We start from the raw sequence: 22431 nt of genomic DNA on the forward strand, positions 1-22431 counted from the left end.
ATTAACATTAATTATTATAATTTATTATATCTAATTTAGTAATATTTTACAAATATTAGATTTATATAAAATAATAAACAATAATTTATTAGATAATTAAAATGATAAAATATTTTAATATAGACTAAATTAATATTTATTTAATTTCAATTCTTAAAATTAAAGCATAAATTTTCATGGAAGTATCAAACTATCATAATCATCATTTTTAACAAAAAATCTGTAAAAATCTTGAAAGCTCCTCGATATTAAAAGAAGTAAAAGTGATCAACAGAATTCCTAGTCAAATTAAAAGAATAAAAAAGAAGAAAGCAATAGCTCTCTCACCTAATTGCAAGAACTTCAACTTTAGACCTCCTAGTTTCTATACTTTACCTTTATGTTAAGCGTTTTGGGCGTCGGTGGTCTTATGATGGCTTGTGGTCTTTTAATTAATTTAGGATTTAATGTTAGATGTAAGTAGATATGTAAAGTGTTATAAAAGTAATAGTTTTTCTCATGTACTCCTACTTAAGTATGTATATTAACTTGGTAAGAGATATAGATCAAAAACCACCAGTTAGTTAGCACATACAATCTGACGCTCTTAGCTTTTGAATACAATCAATCCCCCCCTCTCATTAGGCTAAATAACTACAGTAAAGTCACTCAGCTTCTGAATCCGATGCTCTCAGCTTTTAGAATTTTCGTTGGAGAAATTTGATAAGACTCTATAGTAATTTATAGTGATTTATGGAAGAGGAATAATTGTAACGTTTATTATTATTAGTGTGTAGTATAAATACTTAGTGGGGAGTGTTATTAGTGGGTGGTTAAATAAAATTTTAATGGTAATAAATAGGGAGGTTATGAAAAATTAAGTATGTATATATCTTAATGTATGCATGTATGGATGTGCTAGAGATGTATGCATGTATGTGGTATGTACAAATGTGTTTGATTTAAAGGATTTAAAGAAGTATGACTTATGTATGCATGCATGTATTTTGTGTGTGCATGTATGTATGTTGGAGGGCATTTTTGGAAGAAATGTTTTAACATGGCAACACACTTTTATAATAGTATTAGATTAGATTAGATTAGATAACAAGACACGTCTAAGATCTCATAATTAACTTTATCAATAAATCCAGATAAAATTGACGACATGAATATACCTCACTTCAACAATGCGACTTTATTCCATATATTTGTAATTTGGGGGGGGTGGGGGGTGGTGTTAGAGAAGATCCATTTAACTTTTAGATTTTATTAGAAAACATCCTAATTGCATTAGCCGCAATTTTCGTATGGATAAGTAAGGTTATGCACGAGGACATTTCATTTTTACTGATGGAAATTATGGTTCAATGCTTTTAAGGGGGTTCCCTGGAAAATGTTAAAGGTAAAGGTTTTTTTTAAAATTTTTAACCCCTAAACTTAAAGGGAAGTTTCTTAATAATATTCCAAATGTCATGGGGGTTTATCGTTTAATTGTCCAAAGATGAAGGAGGTTAAACGAAGTTTAGTATGTACTCGCCATTTCTCCGCTGACATTATCATTCCCTTAGAATATAATAATCATAAAATCGAATCTGTGTAGTTTATTCTCCATGATCCCAAATCTTCTTCCCTCTCGATATTTCTCTCTTCAAAAACCCTAGTCAAGATAACTAGAAATCAGAGATAATGAGCATAGAGCCTTTCAACAGGTGGATTCACTCTCGTCAAGATTCTTTGCCTTCGATCTCACCTCTTTAATGGCTTCAATGAGAAATCTAGGGTTTTCATTTTCCTTGTGGCAGGTTGGTGAGGCTCGCTGCTCGAGCTTTTTACGATGACATCACGATGAAGGGCGATAATCAGCCGAAGACGGGTAGAGGGGACAACAGAGGGATGGCCGTCGTCGTCCTCGATGCTCTCACTCGGTATAAAGATTAAACCTTTAAGTGAAAGATTTTCATTATCTGTGAAAATTACTATCCGTGACTGAATGTTTGGCTGAAATTGAGTTTCTTGTACTGAAATTTAGTTGAATTTAGGTCTCTGAGCTACTTTGGAGATTTCAGCTTGAAAACTCATGAGTGTGGAGACTGAATGACTATGTTGCTGTGCCAAGAAAGCATAGTGTTGAGTATGTGCATATTGTTTTGCCTGTTAACAAAAAGGAATATTCTTGAGGCAACCAAAATGTTTCTTTAGCTAATTCTAGCAGATATGGTTCAAATTGATTATGCAAGCAACTTTGTTCGTCTAGTCTTTGAAGAAACCTAGATATGTGGGTTTTTTTCTTTTCTAGAATGTCTAATCACTCTGGTGGAGGCTGCGTAGAAATGTTACTTATATGTAACTTCTTAAAAGTGCTATTTAAAGAAAGAACATTAGTGATAGTGAAAGCTGCTTACGTTTTGGCAGAAGGATATATCTAATATAAGAGCACATCCCTCGGCTGCATTAGAACTTCAAAATTCTGACGCTGAGATTGGACTTTAAGATGGCACTAGAGTTACCTTGTTCAAATCATAAAAAAAAAATTCTGAAGTCTAGGTTCTAGTCTAGAAAGAGATGGTGAACAATTATCTATCAACCATCTCCATTACTTAAGATGCTAAAGCATACTTGAACTGCTTATTTTCTAGCAACAATTATAGTTCACCAGTCTCGTTTCTTGCTCTTTAAGGCTTCATTTTGTGCCTGAGCATCTCTATTACTTTCCATGTTACATTTAATGCGATGACTTATTTAATGTGATGATTTTTTGGATTGAGCAATACATTGCATATCATTGAAGCATTTTTGTAAGAAAAAGGGAAAAAATCTCATTTTTTTATAGCTTATAATCTCAGGCGTCAATGGGTCAGAGAGGAAGATCTAGCCAAGGCTTTGAAGTTACATTCAAAACAACTTCGTCGTACTTTAAGATTTTTTGAAGAAGAGAAACTAGTAACCAGAGATCATCGAAAAGAGGTCAGTTAAAGCATTGAAGTGTAATGCTGCTAGTCAAATCTACATAGAAAATTTCTTGCTTATTCTCACTTTGGATTTTCACATATAGCTGTTTTATATAACTTATGTTTTGTCTGTTGTCACATTTGAGTCTTCATTTGGGGTACTCTTAGATTCAAAATAGTGGAGATGATGAGAGAGATGTCATGCAATTCTAGGCTCCTTTCTCTTTTTTCTTTCCCTGTATCTACTCTCTCTCTCTCCCTCTCCCTCTCTCTCTCTCTTTTAAAGATAGTCAGATTCTGCAAAGCATTTTCTAATAAAATTTTGCATTTAAAATGCTTTTCTATCAATTCTTTTTGTGATGCACATGAATCATGTTTATCATGATGACGAACACATGTTTAGTTTGTTTCTTTAGTATACTTGTTAATGTTATATACGCTAAGGAGCAAGGGTGCCATTTCGAACAATAGAAATCAGTGTTTTCAAAGGTGCACGCCTCATTGCGCCTCATGCGATGCGGGACGGTGGCGAAGCACCCCGCATTTGATGCAGCAGCACCTTTTGCGCATCGCACACATCCTTACTTTGCGCAGGGTGCATGTAGTACATACCCTCATATAGTTTTCTTTGTCCCAAGTCTATATACCTTACCCCTAGTCTACTTCAATCAATTCTACCCTTCCAATTGACAATTTGCCAACACCCCTTCTTATTTAGAACCAGTTGCATCGTCTGCATTTATGATTATTTTTTATTTTAGTGAAATAGGCATCACCAAAATTTTTGATTATTAACAGTGTATTATAAAAGATAGCATGTATAAGTTGTTCAATCTTTGGAGATGTTTCACATTCCCGTTTTAATTATTTCCTACTTTATCCCTTTAACTAGAAGAAACAATCTCGGACGTCCCGTTATACGGATCAGTACATGTTGCTTATGTAACAAGAGCCTCGGATACACTTAGCGTGCTTTGAGCTAGATAATATGATCCAATTAAAGCATCTCTAAGCTCTGAGCTTTCAAAACTTGTCCTATACTCAAATGTTGTGTATTTTCATCGAAAATAACAACAAGAAACCATAGAAGGGGGAAAATTGATGAACGGCCTTCATATACTATTGCTATGTCAACCATGTCATGTCTAAATAATAGCTCTTGCTGCTTGGAATTCAAACACCCCAAAGGTACTAGTGGTGTCACTAGAGGCAGTTGAAGTGCTCTATGGCAGCTGGTGCCTGGTAGACATGAATATCATGCTCGATAGGTGGTATACACGCCAGAGCAATGTAATTTGGTATATCAGGTCCATTTTAGTTCTACCATTTCATAAAAGTATGTTTGCGACAATTCTCTGAAAGGTGGTTGATACAAACCTAAAATACGTGTTTAATGTTAGATATTCTCTCCTAGAAGAAACAATCACTCAAGGGTCAGAGAACTGTACGGAATCTCATGATTAGTTATCCGTTTGACATACTCCCTATGACTTGATCCATCTTCCAAGGTTATTATATCGTTATCCTTAACAAAATTGATGTAAACGAGATATAAAATGAACCAATTTGTAAAAGAACTTTTTGGTTTTCTCCTTGCCCTGCGGGGTTTTTTTTTTGAGTGAGGGGGGGGGGGGGGTGCTTATAAGTTGTGGCCAAGTGTAATAACTTCCTGCAAGCTGAAATATCTTTTTGTGGCCAATATTAGAAGTGATATGGGATCTGATGTCCTATTGGTAAAGCAACAGTGAATTTATTTTAGTTTAGTTTTTCTTGGTAGATTTTCTGTGTTATTTCTGGTTGCCTTTTCCTGTGATTTGTTTGGCATCCCAAGGCAGTTAAATTTTGCTATTCTTGTAAATTCATGCAAATGCTTACGTTTTGGTTGTTATGGTGCTGAATTTTGCTGTCTAAAATTTGAATGATCAAATTTGTCAATGTTCCAGAATTAATTAATTTCTTGAGTTACTTCTTCAATTGTATTCACATCTTTGTAGAGTGCCAAAGGTGCAAAGATATACAGTGCTGCAGTTGCTGCCACTGCTGATCAAAAGATAACTAAAGAGGGTGAAGAAAAAATGAAGATGCATACCCATTCCTATTGCTGTTTGGATTATGCCCAGGTCAATTTCTTATGTAATTTTGTATTAACTGCTTAAGTATGTATTTCTTAAAGTCTTCTTCCTTTTATTCTCTGTATTCTCATGGCTCTAGAGATGTTTATGTCTTTATGATGGCATTTAGATCTTGCTGCAGCGCAGGAGTATTTCATGAGCATCTAACCAAGAAAATATTATATAAACAAATGGTTTTTTACCTGTACATGGCAGTGCACTGTATGCTACAAGGAAGCACAACTTTTCTTCCTGTAAATGGCAGTGCGCTGTATGCTACAAGGAAGCACAAACTTTCCTTTTAAGAGAAGCTATACTTATCAGGGATGTCCGTGAATTTCTTTTTGATTCTTTATTTATTCCCTGTATTCAACTTTCTTTTGGTCATGGATTTATTTTGTACATCAATGCATTATTAAGAGTTTCTCAGTCACCTCTGACCTAGAGGTTTTCTTTCCATCAAGGCTCTATAAGGCGGACATGGTAGCATACTACCAGCTGGGAAACTAGCACGAAACATGTAAGGTTGTAAGCATTTCCTGAGAGGTGGAATGATTGAAGTTAAGAAAGAAGATAGTGCCATAGAGGGAGAAAGAAGAATAGACTGGAGTAGCACTGGAAACATGTGCAGATTATTGCATTCACCTTATTTATCAGTCATATGATAGCTGATGCATGAATAATTGTTTTTGTATGTTGACATTAGTAACTAGACATACTTCTTTACGTTACTTTCCAAAATTAGAATTGACAATGCTAGCGGCTAGGAAATGAATCTGAAGAAGGAAACGATCTTGAGAAAATCTTTATTTACTTTTATGAGAGGAGAAGATATTTAATTATGGACTTGTGATATCCACTTTGCAACTACATATTTTTGAGAATTTATGGGTTCCAAGTCGACAAAGAATCATCAGTGTGTAATACACTCATTTTACTTGGAAAAAGAGTAAAAATTTCCATCATTGCTGAGGAAGTGTTTGGATAGTACTTCAGAGATAGGTAGTCTTTGGATGCATAAATTGGTGTTGCAACTTGATTTCAACGGAAAACCTTAAAAAAAAGTTTGAGCACAAAGAATCATGAAAACCTGTTGTTGTATCACTATAATGGCCAAGTGTTAATCCTCCCCCAAGAGTTAACACGTCTCCCAAATTAACTAAACACCAGATCGGCCTCGCTCTATGCAAGATGACTCTTGTGACGTCAACACTCGACCTTCCCAAGAGGGGCCAAGTCGAAAGGCGTCCTTACTCAAATCCTGCTGTTAGGATCGACTCCATGCCTCTTCATTCTACAAGACCAGATTGAGAACTTTCGAGTTCAAGATGACCGAATAAAAGACGACATTTATCAACCCTCTTGCAAGGCCGAAATGAGAGGCGGTTTGTCCTCGAATTCCCCGCCGATAGTCGATCACTATCACATTAAATGAATGGTCGGAATCATCATTACTCCAGCTTCAAAAGTCTTAATGACTCATCGAACCCTGTTAGCACCATGCCTCCCTTATCATCATCACATTAGTCGCATAGGTGACTCATATTATCTGCAACCGACAACTGCAGAGTATTTGCCAAGTTGTCTGCTTAGATTAGACCATAGTTACACAATTGCACCCTGGATCTGCTATAAATAGGCGCACTATTTACTACAGGGAGGCAATGTTTTAAATATCGGATGTCGGGTTCATGTCGGATGGCTAAAATCCATATCGGATAGCGAAAATCGGGGATATATCGGGGGATATTGACTAAATATCGGATTGACATATCGGGTAGTGCGCATATGTATAATATCATGTCCTAAATGTAATCTAAGCATTCATAAATTCAATAATATCGGGTAGTGCGCATATGTATAATATCATGTCCTAAATGTAATCTAAGCATTCATAAATTCAATATCAACATACTTTATAAATTCTATAGACTAAACATATAAAAAGTAAATAATATATGGATTTGGGTTCATAAATTCTTTCTATCAGATTCATAAGGAACCCTTAAACATGAGAACGGGTCAAACGGGTTTGGGTATTTATCACTAAACCCAAACCCGATAACAAAAAACAGATCTTAAAAAAGTACCATATCGGTCGATTTTTCAAAGCTAAAAAATAGGCCGATATGCCCGATATGACCCTGATATTTCCGATTTGGCCCTGAAAACCGATATACGAGTTAAAAATGTCCATGTCGTGTCTGTCAAGCCCTCAAACCCATATGTCGGCCGACATGTCCGACATGTCGGCTGATATCTAAAACCTTGCAGGGAGGTAAGTACTCTTTTGCAAATAAACACACGCTATAATCATACTTTTTTCCTCTACTCAAGCTCACTACTGACTTGACCTTTGGAGGAACCACCGGAGATCCTAACTCCGACCCTCTCACGTGTTGTTTGTGTGCGGGACTGAATTCTCTGCTCTATAACCATGCTCTATAACTGACCATCGAAGAAGATCAAGGAACCCTATAACCGAACATAATCCGCACAAAGTTTTAAATGTCGGATGTCAGGTTCATATCGGATGGCTGAAATCCATATCGGATAGCGAAAATCGGGGATATATCGGGAGACAATGACTAAATATCGGATTGCCATATCGTGTAGTGCGCATATGTATAATATCATGTCCTAAATGTAATCTAAGCATTCATAAATTCAATATAAGCATACTTTATAAATTCTATAGACTAAACATATAAAAAAGTAAATAAGCATACTTTATAAATTCTATAGACTAAACATATAAAAAGTAAATAATATATGGATTTGGGTTCATAAATTCTTTCTATCGGGTTCATAAGAAACCCTTAAACTTGAGAACGGATCAAACGGGTTTGGGTATTTATCACTAAACCCAAACCCGATAACAAAAAATAGATCTTAAAAAAAAGTACCATATCAGCCGATTTTCAAAGCTAAAAAATAGATCGATATGCCCGATATAACCCTGATATTTTCGATTTGGCCCTGAAAACCGACATACGAGTTGAAAACGTCCATGTCGTGTCTTTCAAGCCCTCAAACCGATATGTCGGTCGGCATGTCGGACATGTCGGCCGACATTTAAAACCTTGAATCCGCACTAAAATTACCATTTTGATAACTGACATCAACACCTCTGTAAAGTCGGGCCACTTGAGATGGTCAATTCGTAATAGCCTAAGAACTTTGACCATGAAAGCACCCGTGACCCATTGACATATACGTTTATGATGATTCTCTTCTATTATGTTTGTACCAATTTATTTTTTGATTATCCATAAAGGAATCTTTTCTTTTATATTGAAGCTTATCAAATATTTTGCTACAGATATATGATGTTGTTAGGTACCGAATACACAGAATGAAGAAAAAGCTGAAGGATGAGCTAGACGACAGGAATACTGTCCAAGAATATGTATGCCCTAACTGTGGGAGGAGGTATTTTAATTTTCTATTTGTGAAGCTAAACTTCAATATATGTCTACTTATAAATAAATGTAGGACATTCTGTATGCTCAGATTTTCAGCTTTTGACGCACTTCAACTTGTGAGCCCAAATGACGAATATTTTCATTGTGAAAATTGCAATGGTGAACTTGTTGCTGTGAGTGATAAGCTTGCTGCTGAAGAAATGGGAGATGGGGATGAAAATGCGAGAAGGCGGCGGCAAGAAAAGATGAAGGACATGCTTCAGAAGATTGAGGTACAAGCATATAGTGCAACTTTTGTTTTAATTTGGTCTACCAATATGTGTCCTTGCTTTTATTTATTTATTTATGCAGATAAATCGAATTGCTGATCCTCTGTTAACCTAGGTCGTGAAGCCTGTATGCTTTATTACACCATGGTAGTTAATTATTTCTGCGGAACAAATAGTGACTGCTTATTTTCATGGCCTCATAATTAAAATCTGGGAAGCAACTAATGATTTGACCTTAATCCTACCATATCCAACTTACTAAAATTTTGGTTTCCAGGATATTTTTCATTTTACTGATGAACATGAGTTAAGCACCAGAGGTATGCAAAATATACAGGATAGGTATGCATATCCTGGACGGGGGGCTGTTGGGTCTCTACTGCAGGAGTCTTTTGGAAGTTTGTGTCGAAGGTTCCTGCCATTACCTCCTCCACCCTGCGTGCTTCATGGCACTTGAAGCATGCAAGTGTATTTTCTTTAAATCCGCTTTAAATTCTTGGCCGGTGCAATTTGAACGAGGTTGCTCTGATATCTGGCGTCCCAGCCAAAGCTCCCTGCCACGACACCTAAACTCCAAAGTTTGGGTGAGTGTTGAGGGTTATAATTTTGAATTGACACAATTAGCAATTAGAAATATTCTTCATGTTTCATAAAAACCTTTAACATATTCATCCAGATACAGTGATTTGTAACTTTGATCTTTTTCTTTTCAATATAAAGTATATAATTAGGATTTATGAGGAGCACATATGCTTAGGTAAGTTGGAAAGTGGTTCACACGGTCAGTGCAGGTGAGCAACAATGGTCAATTGTTGTATCAGCCAAAGCCACATAATATTTTCTGGCAGACTGGCACCCAAGGAGAAACCAACATGTCTGGGGCAATCCATTTTACATTATATATTTGATTTGATTTATTTTTATATTTGTCATCATCCTCTCTACATACTTGGGATATCCTTTTCTCCTAGCTTTCTGGATGTTATTGATGCATTGTTGATGCTGAGTAAATACCAAAATATTGGACTTTGGGAAAGAAAAAAAAGGAGGCCTTGGGAGAAAAAGATAGCAGTTCCTTGGGTTTCTTCCTATCTTGGGAGATATGGCCTGAACAATTTCACATGATTTTTTAAAAGTTTTAGACTTCTAATTTAAGTATGTGTATAAAGTTAAAAATGAGATGGTCTTGAGTAATAAATGGCCCAAACAATTTAACATAATCTACCTTATCAACAAGTATGGAACAATAATCAAACAATTATTTTATTAGTCGGTTAGTGTCATTAACATGGATGCTTTCTAAGCAGCTTAACATTTCACAGCCATCTGACTTTTGATATATGGAGCTTTAAACATTTTTAGATATGATGCCCTGCTGTCTGTGTGTTTGTGCAACTTCCTGTGTACAATTATATGAATGATTATGAATGGTTGTTTTGTGGCATAGATCAATTTCTGCTGTTAATTAACAAAGATGAAATGGTTGCAGGAGCAGCTGAAGCCTTTGACTTTGCAGCTTGCAAGAGTAAAAGATCTACCAATTCCTGAATTTGGAACTCTTCAAGCTTGGGAAGCTAGAGCAAATGCAGCTGCTCGTATCAGCGGTGATTCCAGTGCTAATGATTCCTCAAGATCTTCTCAAGCACAAGGATATGCTGGAACACCAATGCCTTTCCTTGGTGAAACCAAGGTATGCTTTCCTTAGGCTCTCCAAATTGCATGATTTCTTTTAAATCTAGACAGGTACTTGTTTTTAGTTTAAAGTTTGGAAGCATTTTATGTTATTATGGGAGAAGACAACTTTCCACTACTTGGTTTCATCCACTGACTGGCTTTAATGGTTGTACGACATTACTTGGTCATGTCAACTTAGACAAGTGCAAGAGGGAGGTTGGGGAGGCTTTTTTTGGTCAAACGAGCTTTAAGCAAGTTTTTTTATTTCTACCTATTTGGTAAAGTGCCAAATAAGTTAGCTTATAAGTCTCATTTTAAAAAACAAGTATACCCCAGCTTTTGAAAACTAGCTTATAAGCTCACTTTAAAAAGCTAGGTTTGACCAAGTAAATTACTATTCTGATCAAACAATTTTTATAGTGTTTTTATCAAAAAAGGCAAAAACCATTAAAAGCCAACATAATTTATAAGGTTAAAAAATAAGCCTTCCCAAACACCCACATAATCCACCCCATTTTGATCGCCATGTTTTAGGATCTATATAAATAAGCACTTTCATGACATAAGTCTATGCATGTTATCCAGGAGAGAGGGAGGGAGAGAGGAGGCTTAAAGAATTGTATTTTTCTGTGCGTTATGAGGTTACAATCAGTCTCATTCATTGGTGCTTGCTTTTTTAGTTTTAATAATATGATGGTTTGTGATGTTTATGCCAAGTCTTGTCTTATTTGCCATTTAATGACAATCTCATAAGTTCTTTCACCCAGACGCTTCGTATCATCAAATCATATAGTGAATAGTATGCATGATGTCAAACAATGATGCCTTTATTTGTATTTAGCTGAAACTTCTTTGTTCATTGTTGATAATCTGGATTGAGTCAATTTTACGTGCTTAAGGTACTTGTACATTACATATCAGTGGGAAAGTATGGAAGTTAGGAACATCAATGATTTTGTTTTCCATCATTTACAGCAGAATGGGCCGGAATACATTTAGTATTTGGTTTGCCTTTTGGACGAAATAATTAGACCCCTAACTTTGGCAGGTTGAAGTTGCTTTATCTGGTGTTGAAGCAATAGAAGAGAGGGCTGTGGCTGATACTAAACCTACATCCGTGAAAGTTCTACCTCCATGGATGATCAAACAAGGAATGAATCTGTCAAAGGAACAGCGTGGAGAAGTTAAGGCTGAGCTTAGCACTGATCAAATGTCACAACCTGATGATGAGAAGAAAGCAAAAGCTGAATCTGAAGACGAAAAGAGTTTCCAGGCTAGTGGAATAGTCTTTTCATAATTTTCATGAAATTCTGATATTGTATAGTTCATGTGATTTGAAGTTGTGCTATGATTTGAAATTCTATAGGATGAGTATGTCAAGGCTTACTACGCTGCTCTAGTGCAACGGCAGGAAGAACAAGCAGCAGCATCCAAGAGAGCACAGCAGGTAGAAAACAATGGCACATCTACTTCTTACCTCTCAAATGTTGTTTCTGAAACACCATCTGAGCGTCAAGTTGGCATGAAAGAAAAAAGAGAGGAGGATGATGATGTTGAATGGGAAGAAGCTCCTCCTGCAGGTAATCGACTAACTGTTGAACCACTCTTATTTAAATTATTTCTTGCTTGTCTTACAGTTAATGTCTGAGGTGCCTATTCCTGTGGAACGTGCAGTATGCATTTCTTAACACATGAGTTAAAACATGTTTTATCTAACCAGAGTTTTTAAGAATCTTTTGTGAACTATCTCATGAAGTGGCTTCTTTCACTACTTGCATATTCAATTTTATCTGTATACAATGTTTCTGGACTTCGTTCTCAGTAAATACTCTCCAATTGTTTAATCAGAGTTTACCGGTATGCTTTTCACAAATATTGGCTGCAAAATGATCTTGCAATTACCTTCAACTAGTATTTTACCCGTGCACAAATATTGGCTACAAAATGAACTTGCAGTTACCTTCAACTAGTATTTGACCAGTGCTAGGCACGGGCTAGTGTTACTCTGTGAATCATTGTAACTCTCTCTTGCAATAATCATTAATCAACCTGGTGTTGTAGATATTTTACTTAGAATTTTTTTAAATTGAAAGTACAAAAAAAAAAAACTGTACTTCATTGTTACACAACTTGTCTTTCAACACCCAATTAATATAGACTAGTTATATGCGTTATCATGATGCACATGGAAGTGGTGACTATAAATGACCGATATTTAAAGACTTCATACTGTCATATCCCTAATAGCAAATCAAAATGATACATAATCATATTGAAAGTTTCTTAAACATCATCCCGGACAAAGAAAAATAAAAGTAAAGGTAATTGAAGTATATGGGAATGGTTGTCCTACTTGTTCTCCTCCAGTGCCAAGAACCTCACTAATGCTCTATGTCTTTCCTTGTTCTCTAATTTCCTTTTGTCAGGTCCCCAAAAAACAACATGAGCATCTTGTTGGAGTTGTTTCATTGTCCATTTCATTGGCTATTTCCCTTGTGTAGAATTGATAGTAGAAATTCCCAAAACAATCTTTGATGCCTATCTAGGTATAGTGCAGACACAAACACGGACACAGATACAAACGCGGATATAGACACAGGAAACGACAAATTTGTAAAATGCAGGATACGGGGACACGGAAGTGCACACACATACAGTTATACATGCATGATAAAAAAATGAATGAAAATACCAATAACATATGTATGCTTCTTTCTATTATTAATAACAATTAAGAATCTAGTTAAATCAAACAAAGAATAAGATTTAACAACAAAAGTTTACTTTTGACTGGCACTGCATAGGATACTACGATGGGTGTTTTTCAAATATTCAAATAATGGGTTTCAGTTTTCGAAATTGGTTTTGAACCTGATACTACCAGATAAATTAGTTTGAACCTGATACTACCAGATAAATTAGTTTAGGGTATACGTAATGGCGAAATCAGGTTTTCTTTGAACCACATGTGCCTATGGTATGTTCGCGGAAAGTCGGTATCTGTCACGTGCAAGGTTTTAAATATCGGATATCGAAAAAATATCGAATGGCCAAAAATCATATTAGATTGCGGATATCGGGAAAGTATCGGGGATATGTGGTAAATATCGGAATGCCATAATGGATGTTTGCTTATATAGTATAATGCACTAAAACGTAACGTCAACATATTTAATAAAATCTAAGCATACAAAATGTAAATAATATATGTTTAAGATCACAAATCAACCTTGTAAAACAAACAAAAGTACAAATCAACGTTGCAACATTTGGTGTGATTTTTAGGACAAAATGTCATTTGATATAATGGGGAAATCATGATATCTCGCCCAAAAATGTCATTTGGTGTGATTTTTAGGACAAAATGACATTTGATATAATGGGGAAATCATGATATCTCGCCCAAAAATTACCAAACACAATATACTGTTTTGCGACAAGCCATATAAAAAGATATATCGGTCCACAAATCGGTTGATGTATTAGCGATATTAGGGATATATCGTCCAAAATAGCCAAAAAGCGGTTAAGGATATTTAGAGACCATATCGATTGCGGCAAGCCTTGTAAAAGGATATATCAGGGGATATATTGGCCCATGTTGGGGATATTTAAAGAAATGGTCACGTGTCGTCGTGTTTGTGTTACCTAGATGCATATCCATTCATGGGTGACTGCTTCAAGTTTCTCCTTTCCATCTTACTCAGTTTCGTCGTCATCTCCTAAAAGGTTTCATATTTGTCACTCTTCCTTTGGAATGTAAAAGATGTTGTAATTAGAAAATTAATTTTTAAGCAATATGTAATAATTATTAAACTTAGTTAACTTTTTTTCCTTTCAGATTTTCAATTGTCTAAATTTCTATACTTATTCTTGTTTGATTTTTGGAAGAAAACTCTTTGTTATTGAATCTTCTTCTCATCTTGTAAATTTTTGTCCTGTTATAAATCGAATTCAAAATTGTGGATGAGTAATGAACATGCATATAATTTCTATTATCATGAGGCCCAATGTTAATCGTTGTGCTTAAACCTTTAGAATATCATTCTTCTGTTGTAATTGGTCTAGCAAAAGCTCGACAAAAGGTTAAAAAAAAACCTTAGCATTCTTGTCCATTCCTAGGATGAGATCAGGTTTTAAAATTCGGATATCGGATAAATAGCGAATGGCCTAAATCCATATTGAATTGCAAATATTGGGGAAATATCAAGGACATACAGTCAGTGCTTTAAAAAGTGGCGCAATTGCGTTTGTGGCACCCTACTGCAATGATTTGACCATTAGTGGTCATGAAATACGTCTAGATCGCTTTTTGCTTGAAATTGTGCTAAAATGCATTTAAAAGCAGTTAAAAGCGGAAAGCACTTTTAATCACTTTTAGTTAATTGGGTTTTTTTTTAAAAACCTGACTCGAACACTAGCCAAACACGACCCAATTAACTAAAACTCTAACCCTACGACCCAATTAACTAAAACTCTAACCCTAACCCTAACTTAGACTTCACAACTCTCGATCTCGATCTCGATCTCCCTCTCTGCTTCTAGCCTCTCAAGTCTCAACCAGCCCCGCCGCCTCCCTCCACCATCTTTGCTTCCTCCTCTGCCTCCTTTCTTCAACATCGCTGCCTCCTACTGCTCTAAATCCTCATCTCCACCACCTCCTATCTCTCGTTTCTCTCCCTTAAATCATACTCTTCGAAGCTCAACGCCAACATCACCTCTTTTCTACTCTCCTTTCACCATCTCCTTTTGCCTTCACCCCTCAACGAGATTTCAATAGCCCTCAAGCTTTAGCCTTTCACCGCCAAATCAACCCTTTGTGGCAAGTCCTAGTAGCCCTCAAGCGTCAGCGGCCGAAATCAGTCCTCCACCTCTCGACTCTGCAGCATTTGCGTCAAGCTCAAGGCAATATCTCGAGCAAGCTTTTGTTTGCTATCTCCAGTGACTTTTTTTTTGAGATTTAAAGTTGATTTCATGTAGTTTAGTTAATTTTGTGCTAGTAAATCGAATAAATTGATTTTTATGTTGTTTTTTATGGAAAAGTTATTGTTTATTTACTTAAGATCAATGGAGCAATAGTCTTGAAATGGGCTTCATTTCAATGGCTCCTTGTAAACCCGTTAAAATTTGACATTGGACACTTTAGAGTAGGAGGAAAAGTTCTTGTCTATTTTCTTGAATTTGTCATTTTTTTGAATATTTATACATATTTAAACTAGACCGTCTTTTTGACTATGCTTTTTTTGCTGCTTTTTTATCGGTATAACCCCAAATAGCCTTGACGGTGCCTCACCGCTACGTGACTGCTATCCACTATCCACAATCTTCTATGTAGTAAATATCATATTGCCATATTAGATGATGTGCATATATAAAATGATGTTTTAAAATGTAACCTAAATATACTTAATGAAATCTAAGCATACAAAATGTAAATAATATATATTTAGGATTACTAACCAATTGTAGAAACTTATTTAGGGGAAAGGTCCTTCTAGAATTTTGCAAAAAAAAGAAAAAAAAAGGAAAAAAACTTCATAGGTTGGAACTTTTGCTAAAAAATAGTAAAGAAAGTTTGCAGAACTATATTGTTTTTCGACAAGTCATATAAAGGACATATTAGCTAACACATCGTCTGATATAGCCGATATAGCCGCTATGTTGGTGATTTATTGCTCAAAATTTGCCATAAAGCAGTAATGGTTATTGAGTTGAGGCCATATATCGTTTTGCGGCAAGCCTTATAAAAGGATATATCAGCTGTACCATAGTTATTTAAAATAAAGGATGAGAATGCAACATGGTCCTTGGATATGGTAGAAAATGACTTGTTTTAAAACCTAGAACTATATTGCTTTTCTACACCATGGAATGGTATTTTAGGCAGTTTTTTGTATGTCAAACATCCTGTTTTGCTCAGTACTCCACATGTTAATATGTTTTTGATGGCATGATGTACAGTGTTGCTTGGATGGTATAAACTGTCATTTTACATATCTTTTTTTGTTAAAAAATATGAGCCAGGTTATATGTAATGATAATGAAATAAATATCAACAATGTCGCTGCAGCAATATTAAAAGAACCTGATGATCCCTGTTTTTGTTACAGTTTACATAATAAGTGACAAGTTGACGTGTTTGGATGCATAAGATTCAGTATGCATGCTTTACACCTTGATAAACGAAGTCTTTTTGTTATATACATTTTTAGTTCGACGGTCATGTTCGTTTCTTTTTGACACAGATGTTTGTAAATTTTCGATATCTATTTCCTTAGCTATAGTGATTCTCAAAATTAACCATCTTTTATTAGTTACGAGTTGCAACATGTAAATCACTTTCTTGTAGATCTCAGTTTCTTAATTTTAATAAACAAATTTTGATATCATTAAGCTGTGTGGATTATGGGTATTCTAGAACTTTCCCAAGAATTATTTATTCACTGATTCCAAAATGCTCTTTGTAATACAGGTAAAGCCTTCAAGGTGGCGGACTTGAACATCCAAGCTGACTATGCCGATGCTTCTGGTGGTGATGATGATGATGGCATAGACTGGGAAGAAGGCTGACCCTTGAAAGGAAGATTGTAGGACATTTCAGCTTGGTTGCAGAAGTTATGGGGAAGAAGCTCCTAGTGTCAAGCTGCATGTGCTGTGAATATTTACCTATAATCTTGTAGGCCTAACTGTAGGCAATTGATCCAAAGATATTCTAAGGTAGACTGCTGTGCATAATATTCTCAGCATGAAATTGGTAAAGAATGTAATATAAGGTTTTAGCGAGGCTTGTGAGTCCCAACGTGTGAATGCGCGTTGAACGTAGATCGGAATGATGGGATTGCCGTTTAAAATCAAGAAATTGCTTGAATATTTTATTTAGTTAGCTGCAGCAGGTTGTAAACTCCTAATTATTAATTTCACGATATTAACCAGACATCTGTGGATTGGCGGCGCACGGGCTAGTGTTGGAGGTTGGCAAGCTGGATTAAAAGCAAATGCCGGTCTTTCTGAAAGAAAAACAAAAAGAATGACAATCACGTGAGGCATGGAGATCATGTTATATATTTAGCTTGTAAGGTTTCGTTCTCAAAATTTAGGGGACAATGCTTCTTGATCCAAAACTCCGTGCGTTCACCTCATACTTTTTCGCATTTCCTTCAAGCAAGCTCATCTTTCACCCCTCACCTTTCTCCCTACCCTTTTCCTCCTCCACCTATATATGCGCTCCCCCTCTCTCCCTCCACCCCACCCCAACCTTGCCCTGCTCTTATGTCGTCTCTTCCTCCATTGAAACCCATGAACTCAATTCTCATTAATCAATTATGATTTTAGTTTCCTTCCTTCCTCAATTATCTCTTCTTTCTTAGCCATTTCTCCTCCTCGTTCTTTCTCAACTGCCACCTCTCTCCAGAGTCACCTCCTACAGTAGTCAAGGATCAGTTGTCGATGCTAACGAATATACATTAGCTTAAGTTAACCAAATAACATCTAAAGTTAACAGATATCAGGTATTATTTTTTGTTAATTTCAGCTGTTAGTTGTTAGCTTTATTTGTTATTTGTTATCTTTAGATGTTATTTTGTTAACTTCAGTTGTTATTTGTTAATTTCAGCGTGACTTTGGTAGAGAACATCGTCAACATAGTGGAGACGGTGCCCCATGGAAGGAGGCGCGGTCAAAGAGGGCAGTGTAGAATTAGCAACACAGTTGAAAAGTTCAGGAAAACAGATGCAGAAAACAGTTTGGGTGATTGCTTGTCGATCGCGATACAACTGCGGTCGACCGGAAACGTGTATAAATTGCAGGGGGATTTTGGAGTTGGAGACGGTCGACCGCCGCGGTCGACCGTCAGGGACCCTGTAGGATTCTGGGTCTCTGGAATTGCTGACGATCGACCGTCGCGGTCGATCGCCAAACCTTGTAGTCGATTTTATGTTTCTCTCGATCTGGTCGGTCAACCGCAACGAGTTCTGCGGTCGACCGCCAGTCGGGTCTGAGTCTGGGTTTCGTTTTCTGACTCGTTTTGTTGTGTTGATATATAATCCTAAACACAATTATTAGGGTTAATTAAGGACGACTTTGAGCAGGTTTTGAGAGTGAATTGTGCATCATTTGAGGGAGAAGTTGTGAGAGATTTTGAGAGCTTTGTTCGAGGGTTTTTGTCAAGATTGTAAACCCTATTTGTATTCTCTTTATCTCTAATAGTAAAAACTCCCCCCTCATTGCCCCGTGGACGTAGGCAACTTGCCGAACCACGTAAAATTCGTTTGTCTTGTTGTAGTGATTGTGTTTTACTTATTGGTTGTGATCTACCTTGTTCTTGTTCGTGCTCGTTCGTGTGTTTCGAGTTCCGCTGTGCACAACAAGTGGTAACAAAGCTTCGGGTTTGGCTTGGGGCTTGTTTGGAGGATTCTCTGAAGAATTCTTATTTGAAGAGTTGGATCATCAACATGGGTGAAACAAACACATCTGGATCGTCCCTTACGAAGGCGATACATATTATGAGCATTAATAACACAAAGATTCATGTTCCGAAGTTCGATAGCAAGATTAATTTCGGATTGTGGAGATGCCATATGATGGATACGTTGGATGCACAAAATTTGGAGGAAACTCTTGAATTACAAGAGAAACCAGCTGATATGGAGGGCAATGTTTGGAAGAAGTTGAACAGTAGAGCATGTGGAGTTATTCTATCATGCTTGACGTCGGATTTGATTTATGATGTGATGAACGAGACGTCGACGAAGAGATTATGGGAAACACTCAATGAGAAGTATCTTACGAAGAGCATTGAGAATCGGCTTCACTTAAAGAAGAGATTTTACCAATTCAAGATGAAGAGGGGAGTTTCCATTAGGGAGCATGTCAATAACTTCACGAAGTTGCTTTCGGATATGACCAATGTGGACATCATGGTTAAGAATGAGGACAAGGCGATGTTGCTATTGTGTTCGTTACCGGAGGATGATTATGATACTTTTGTTCTCACTATGATCAATAGAAGAACTACAGTTAGCTACAAGGAGGTGACCTCAATATTGATGAATTATGAGTTAAGGAAGAGTGATGGCGAACCCTCTGAGAATGCATCGAGAGATGCATTAGCAGTTCGAGGTCGTAGTCCAAACCGCCGTCAGTTTAACCGTTCAAAGTCAAAGAATAGAGGTGGCCATAAGAGTGTTGGTAGAAATCAATGTGCCTTTTGTAAAGAAGAGGGACATTGAAAGAACGAATGCCCAAAGTTAAAGGATAAAGCCGGGAAGAATAAGGGGAAAGCTGTACAAGCTTCAGAGGTGAATGTTGCCAAAGCTGTTAGTGACAATTCATATTCAGATTCTTCGGGTTACTCATGCCCTGCATTACCGCCAGTTTTCTATACTGATTCTATGGAGTGGATGATGAATTTGGGAGCTACATATCACATTTGCCCTAGGAGGGATTGGTTCTCCAGGTTGAGGAGTTGGAAAGAGGGGATGTCGTGCTTATAGATAATGATCACATATGTCCTATTGGTGATATTGGTACAGTCCGGATCAGGATGTGTGATAGGGTGACTAGGGAGCTGAAGGAAGTGAGGTTCGTTCCACAACTGATGAAGAACATCATTTCTCTTGGGACTTTGGAGGCAGCAGACTATCGTGTGATCTTAGAGAATGCCACTTTAAAGGTCACAAAAGGATCTATGGTGGTGATGCGAGGTGTCAGGGAAATAACCTATATTACTTGAAGGGCAAAACAGTTACAGAGGGTCTGACAGCTACTATTACTACAGAGGAGGATACTATCAGCTTATAGCACGAGATTGAGACACACTGGTAATAAGTCCCTGCAGATATTGGCGAAACATGAGCTATTGAAAGGTGCAAAAACCTGCAAGATGGAGCTGTGTGAGCATTGTGTACTTGGGAAGAAGACTAAAGTGAAGTTTGGCACCGTAATTCACAACACTCAAGGTATATTAAATTATATTCACATAAATATTTGGGGCCCTTCCAAGCACATATCACTTGGTGAGGCTAACTATTTTATCACTTTTATTGATGACTATTCCAGGAGAAATTGGATATATATTATGAAGCATAAACATAAGGTCCTGGATATTTTTGTAGAGTGGAAGAAGAAAGTGAAGCTGAAGACAGGTAGAAAGGTGAAAACACTTCGTTCAGATAATGGAGAGTATAAGAGTGATCTATTTTTGTAGTTTTGCTGAGATCATGGTATTAGGTGACACTTCACAGTTCGAGAGACACCGCAACAAAAGGGGGGTGGCTGAGAGAATGAACCGTACTTTGCTGGAGAAGGTGCGATGTATGATGTCACATAGTGGATTGTCGAGATCCTTTTGGGCCGATGTATTGGTTTTTGTGAGCCATCTCGTGAATAGGTTGCCGTGTACTGTGATACATGGGAAGACTCCTATGGAGTAATGGTATGGTTCGGTGGCTAGTGAGTATGAGTTACTTCAGATATTCAAGTGTCCAACTTATTATCATATCAGTGATGGAAAATTAAATCCGAGGGTGAGGAAAGCAGTCTTTGTAGGCTTTAGAGAAGGAGTTAAAGATTTTAAATTGTAGGATCCACAGGACAAGAAGATAGTCATTAGTAGAGATGTCATATTTGATGAGGCATACATGATGAGGCCTCAAGTCCCTTAACAGGTGGAGGAAGACCAGATTAGTAGGATATCACGACAGGTGGAGGATGATGTGACTCCACCCACTCCAGATAATATTGTATCCATTGAGGCTTCTACAGAAGTGACACTGGGAGGAGATAGGATGACAGACGGGCATTTGGAGGATACAGTGGATGGTGAGACTCAAGAGCAGGGTCATGTTCAGGAGTTGATTGCAGCAAATAGACCTAGAAGGGTGATTCATCGGCCAGCTAGATACAATGATGTGTTGATTGCATATGCTTTATCAGTGGAGGTCGTTGATGATTTAGTTCCTTCTATGTATAGGGAGGTAGAGTCTAGCTCTGATTCGATCAGGTAAAGGGAAGCTATGGAGGAGGAGATGCACTCCCTTCAGAAGAACGATACTTAGAAACTTGCAAAGCTACCAAAGGGAAAGAAGGCTATTGGATGCAAGTGGGTATATACAAAAAAAGAGGGATCTTCTATTGGAGACATCTGGTAAAAATCCAAATTGGTTGCCAAGGAGTACGTCCAGCTTGAGGGCGTTGATTACAACGAGGTATTCTCACCCGTTGTGAAGCATTCGTCGATTAGGATTCTTTTAGCATTGGTGGCATAGCTGGATTTGGATTTTATCCAGATGGATGTTAAAATAACCTTTCTACATGGAGACTTAGAAGAGGAGATCTACATGACACAACCCATGGGGTTTAAAGCTGTAGAAAAAGAGGATTTGGTGTGCAGACTGAAAAAGTCTCTTTATGGATTGAAGCAATCGCCTCTTTACGGATTGAAGTAATCACCACGATAACGGTACAAGAGATTTGACAGTTTTATGATTGGCCAAGGATACACGAGGAGCCCATATGACCTATGTGTTTACATGCACAAGCTACAGAATGGTGAGTATATTTATTTATTGTTATATGTTAATGATATGCTTATTGCACATGAATTCTTTGGCTATTCGAAAGTTAAAAAATGAGCTATCATCTGAGTTTGAGATGAATATCTTGGAGAAGGTAAAAAGATATTGAGTATGGAGATCGAGAGAGACAGGGTGAAGGGGAGATTGAAGCTTACACAGAGGAGCTACTTGCAGAAGATGTTGAAGAAATTCAGATTTGATGGTAATGCTAAGGTAGTGAGCACTCCATTAGCTCCCAACTTTAAGCTTTCAGCTAAGATATCACTTGTTTCGGTTGAGGATAGAGAGTACATGTTTAAGGTTCTATACACCACTGCGGTGGGTAGCTTGATGTATGTGATGTTGTGTACGAGATCAGATTTGTCACAAACTGTGAGCATGGTGTCTAGGTACATGCACAACCCCGGGAAGGGTCATTGGGAGGCCATGAAGTGGAATCTACGGTATAT

The 22431-nt window shown here is 37.0% G+C and overlaps 1 protein-coding gene across 4 annotated transcripts; it reads left to right on the forward strand.

Annotated features, from left to right (window-relative positions):
- Nucleotides 1544-17288, forward strand: LOC109837492 (general transcription factor IIE subunit 1). Of its 4 annotated transcripts, none has more exons than XM_020405760.1 (10): nucleotides 1545-1691; nucleotides 1785-1907; nucleotides 2826-2946; nucleotides 4925-5050; nucleotides 8364-8473; nucleotides 8537-8738; nucleotides 10225-10425; nucleotides 11458-11682; nucleotides 11776-11989; nucleotides 16882-17288. In XM_020405760.1, exons 1-10 carry the CDS (start codon nucleotides 1669-1671, stop codon nucleotides 16977-16979), a joined length of 1443 nt encoding a protein of 480 aa, XP_020261349.1. In that variant the 5' UTR covers nucleotides 1545-1668; the 3' UTR covers nucleotides 16980-17288. The 4 variants fall into 4 exon arrangements, with proteins under 4 accessions (XP_020261348.1, XP_020261349.1, XP_020261350.1 ...); XM_020405761.1 differs by having other exon boundaries at nucleotides 1547-1691; nucleotides 8555-8738; XM_020405759.1 differs by having other exon boundaries at nucleotides 1544-1691; nucleotides 8364-8738.

This window comes from Asparagus officinalis, chromosome 4, assembly GCF_001876935.1.
Source record: "Asparagus officinalis chromosome 4, Aspof.V1, whole genome shotgun sequence".
Taxonomy (NCBI): domain Eukaryota; kingdom Viridiplantae; phylum Streptophyta; class Magnoliopsida; order Asparagales; family Asparagaceae; genus Asparagus; species Asparagus officinalis.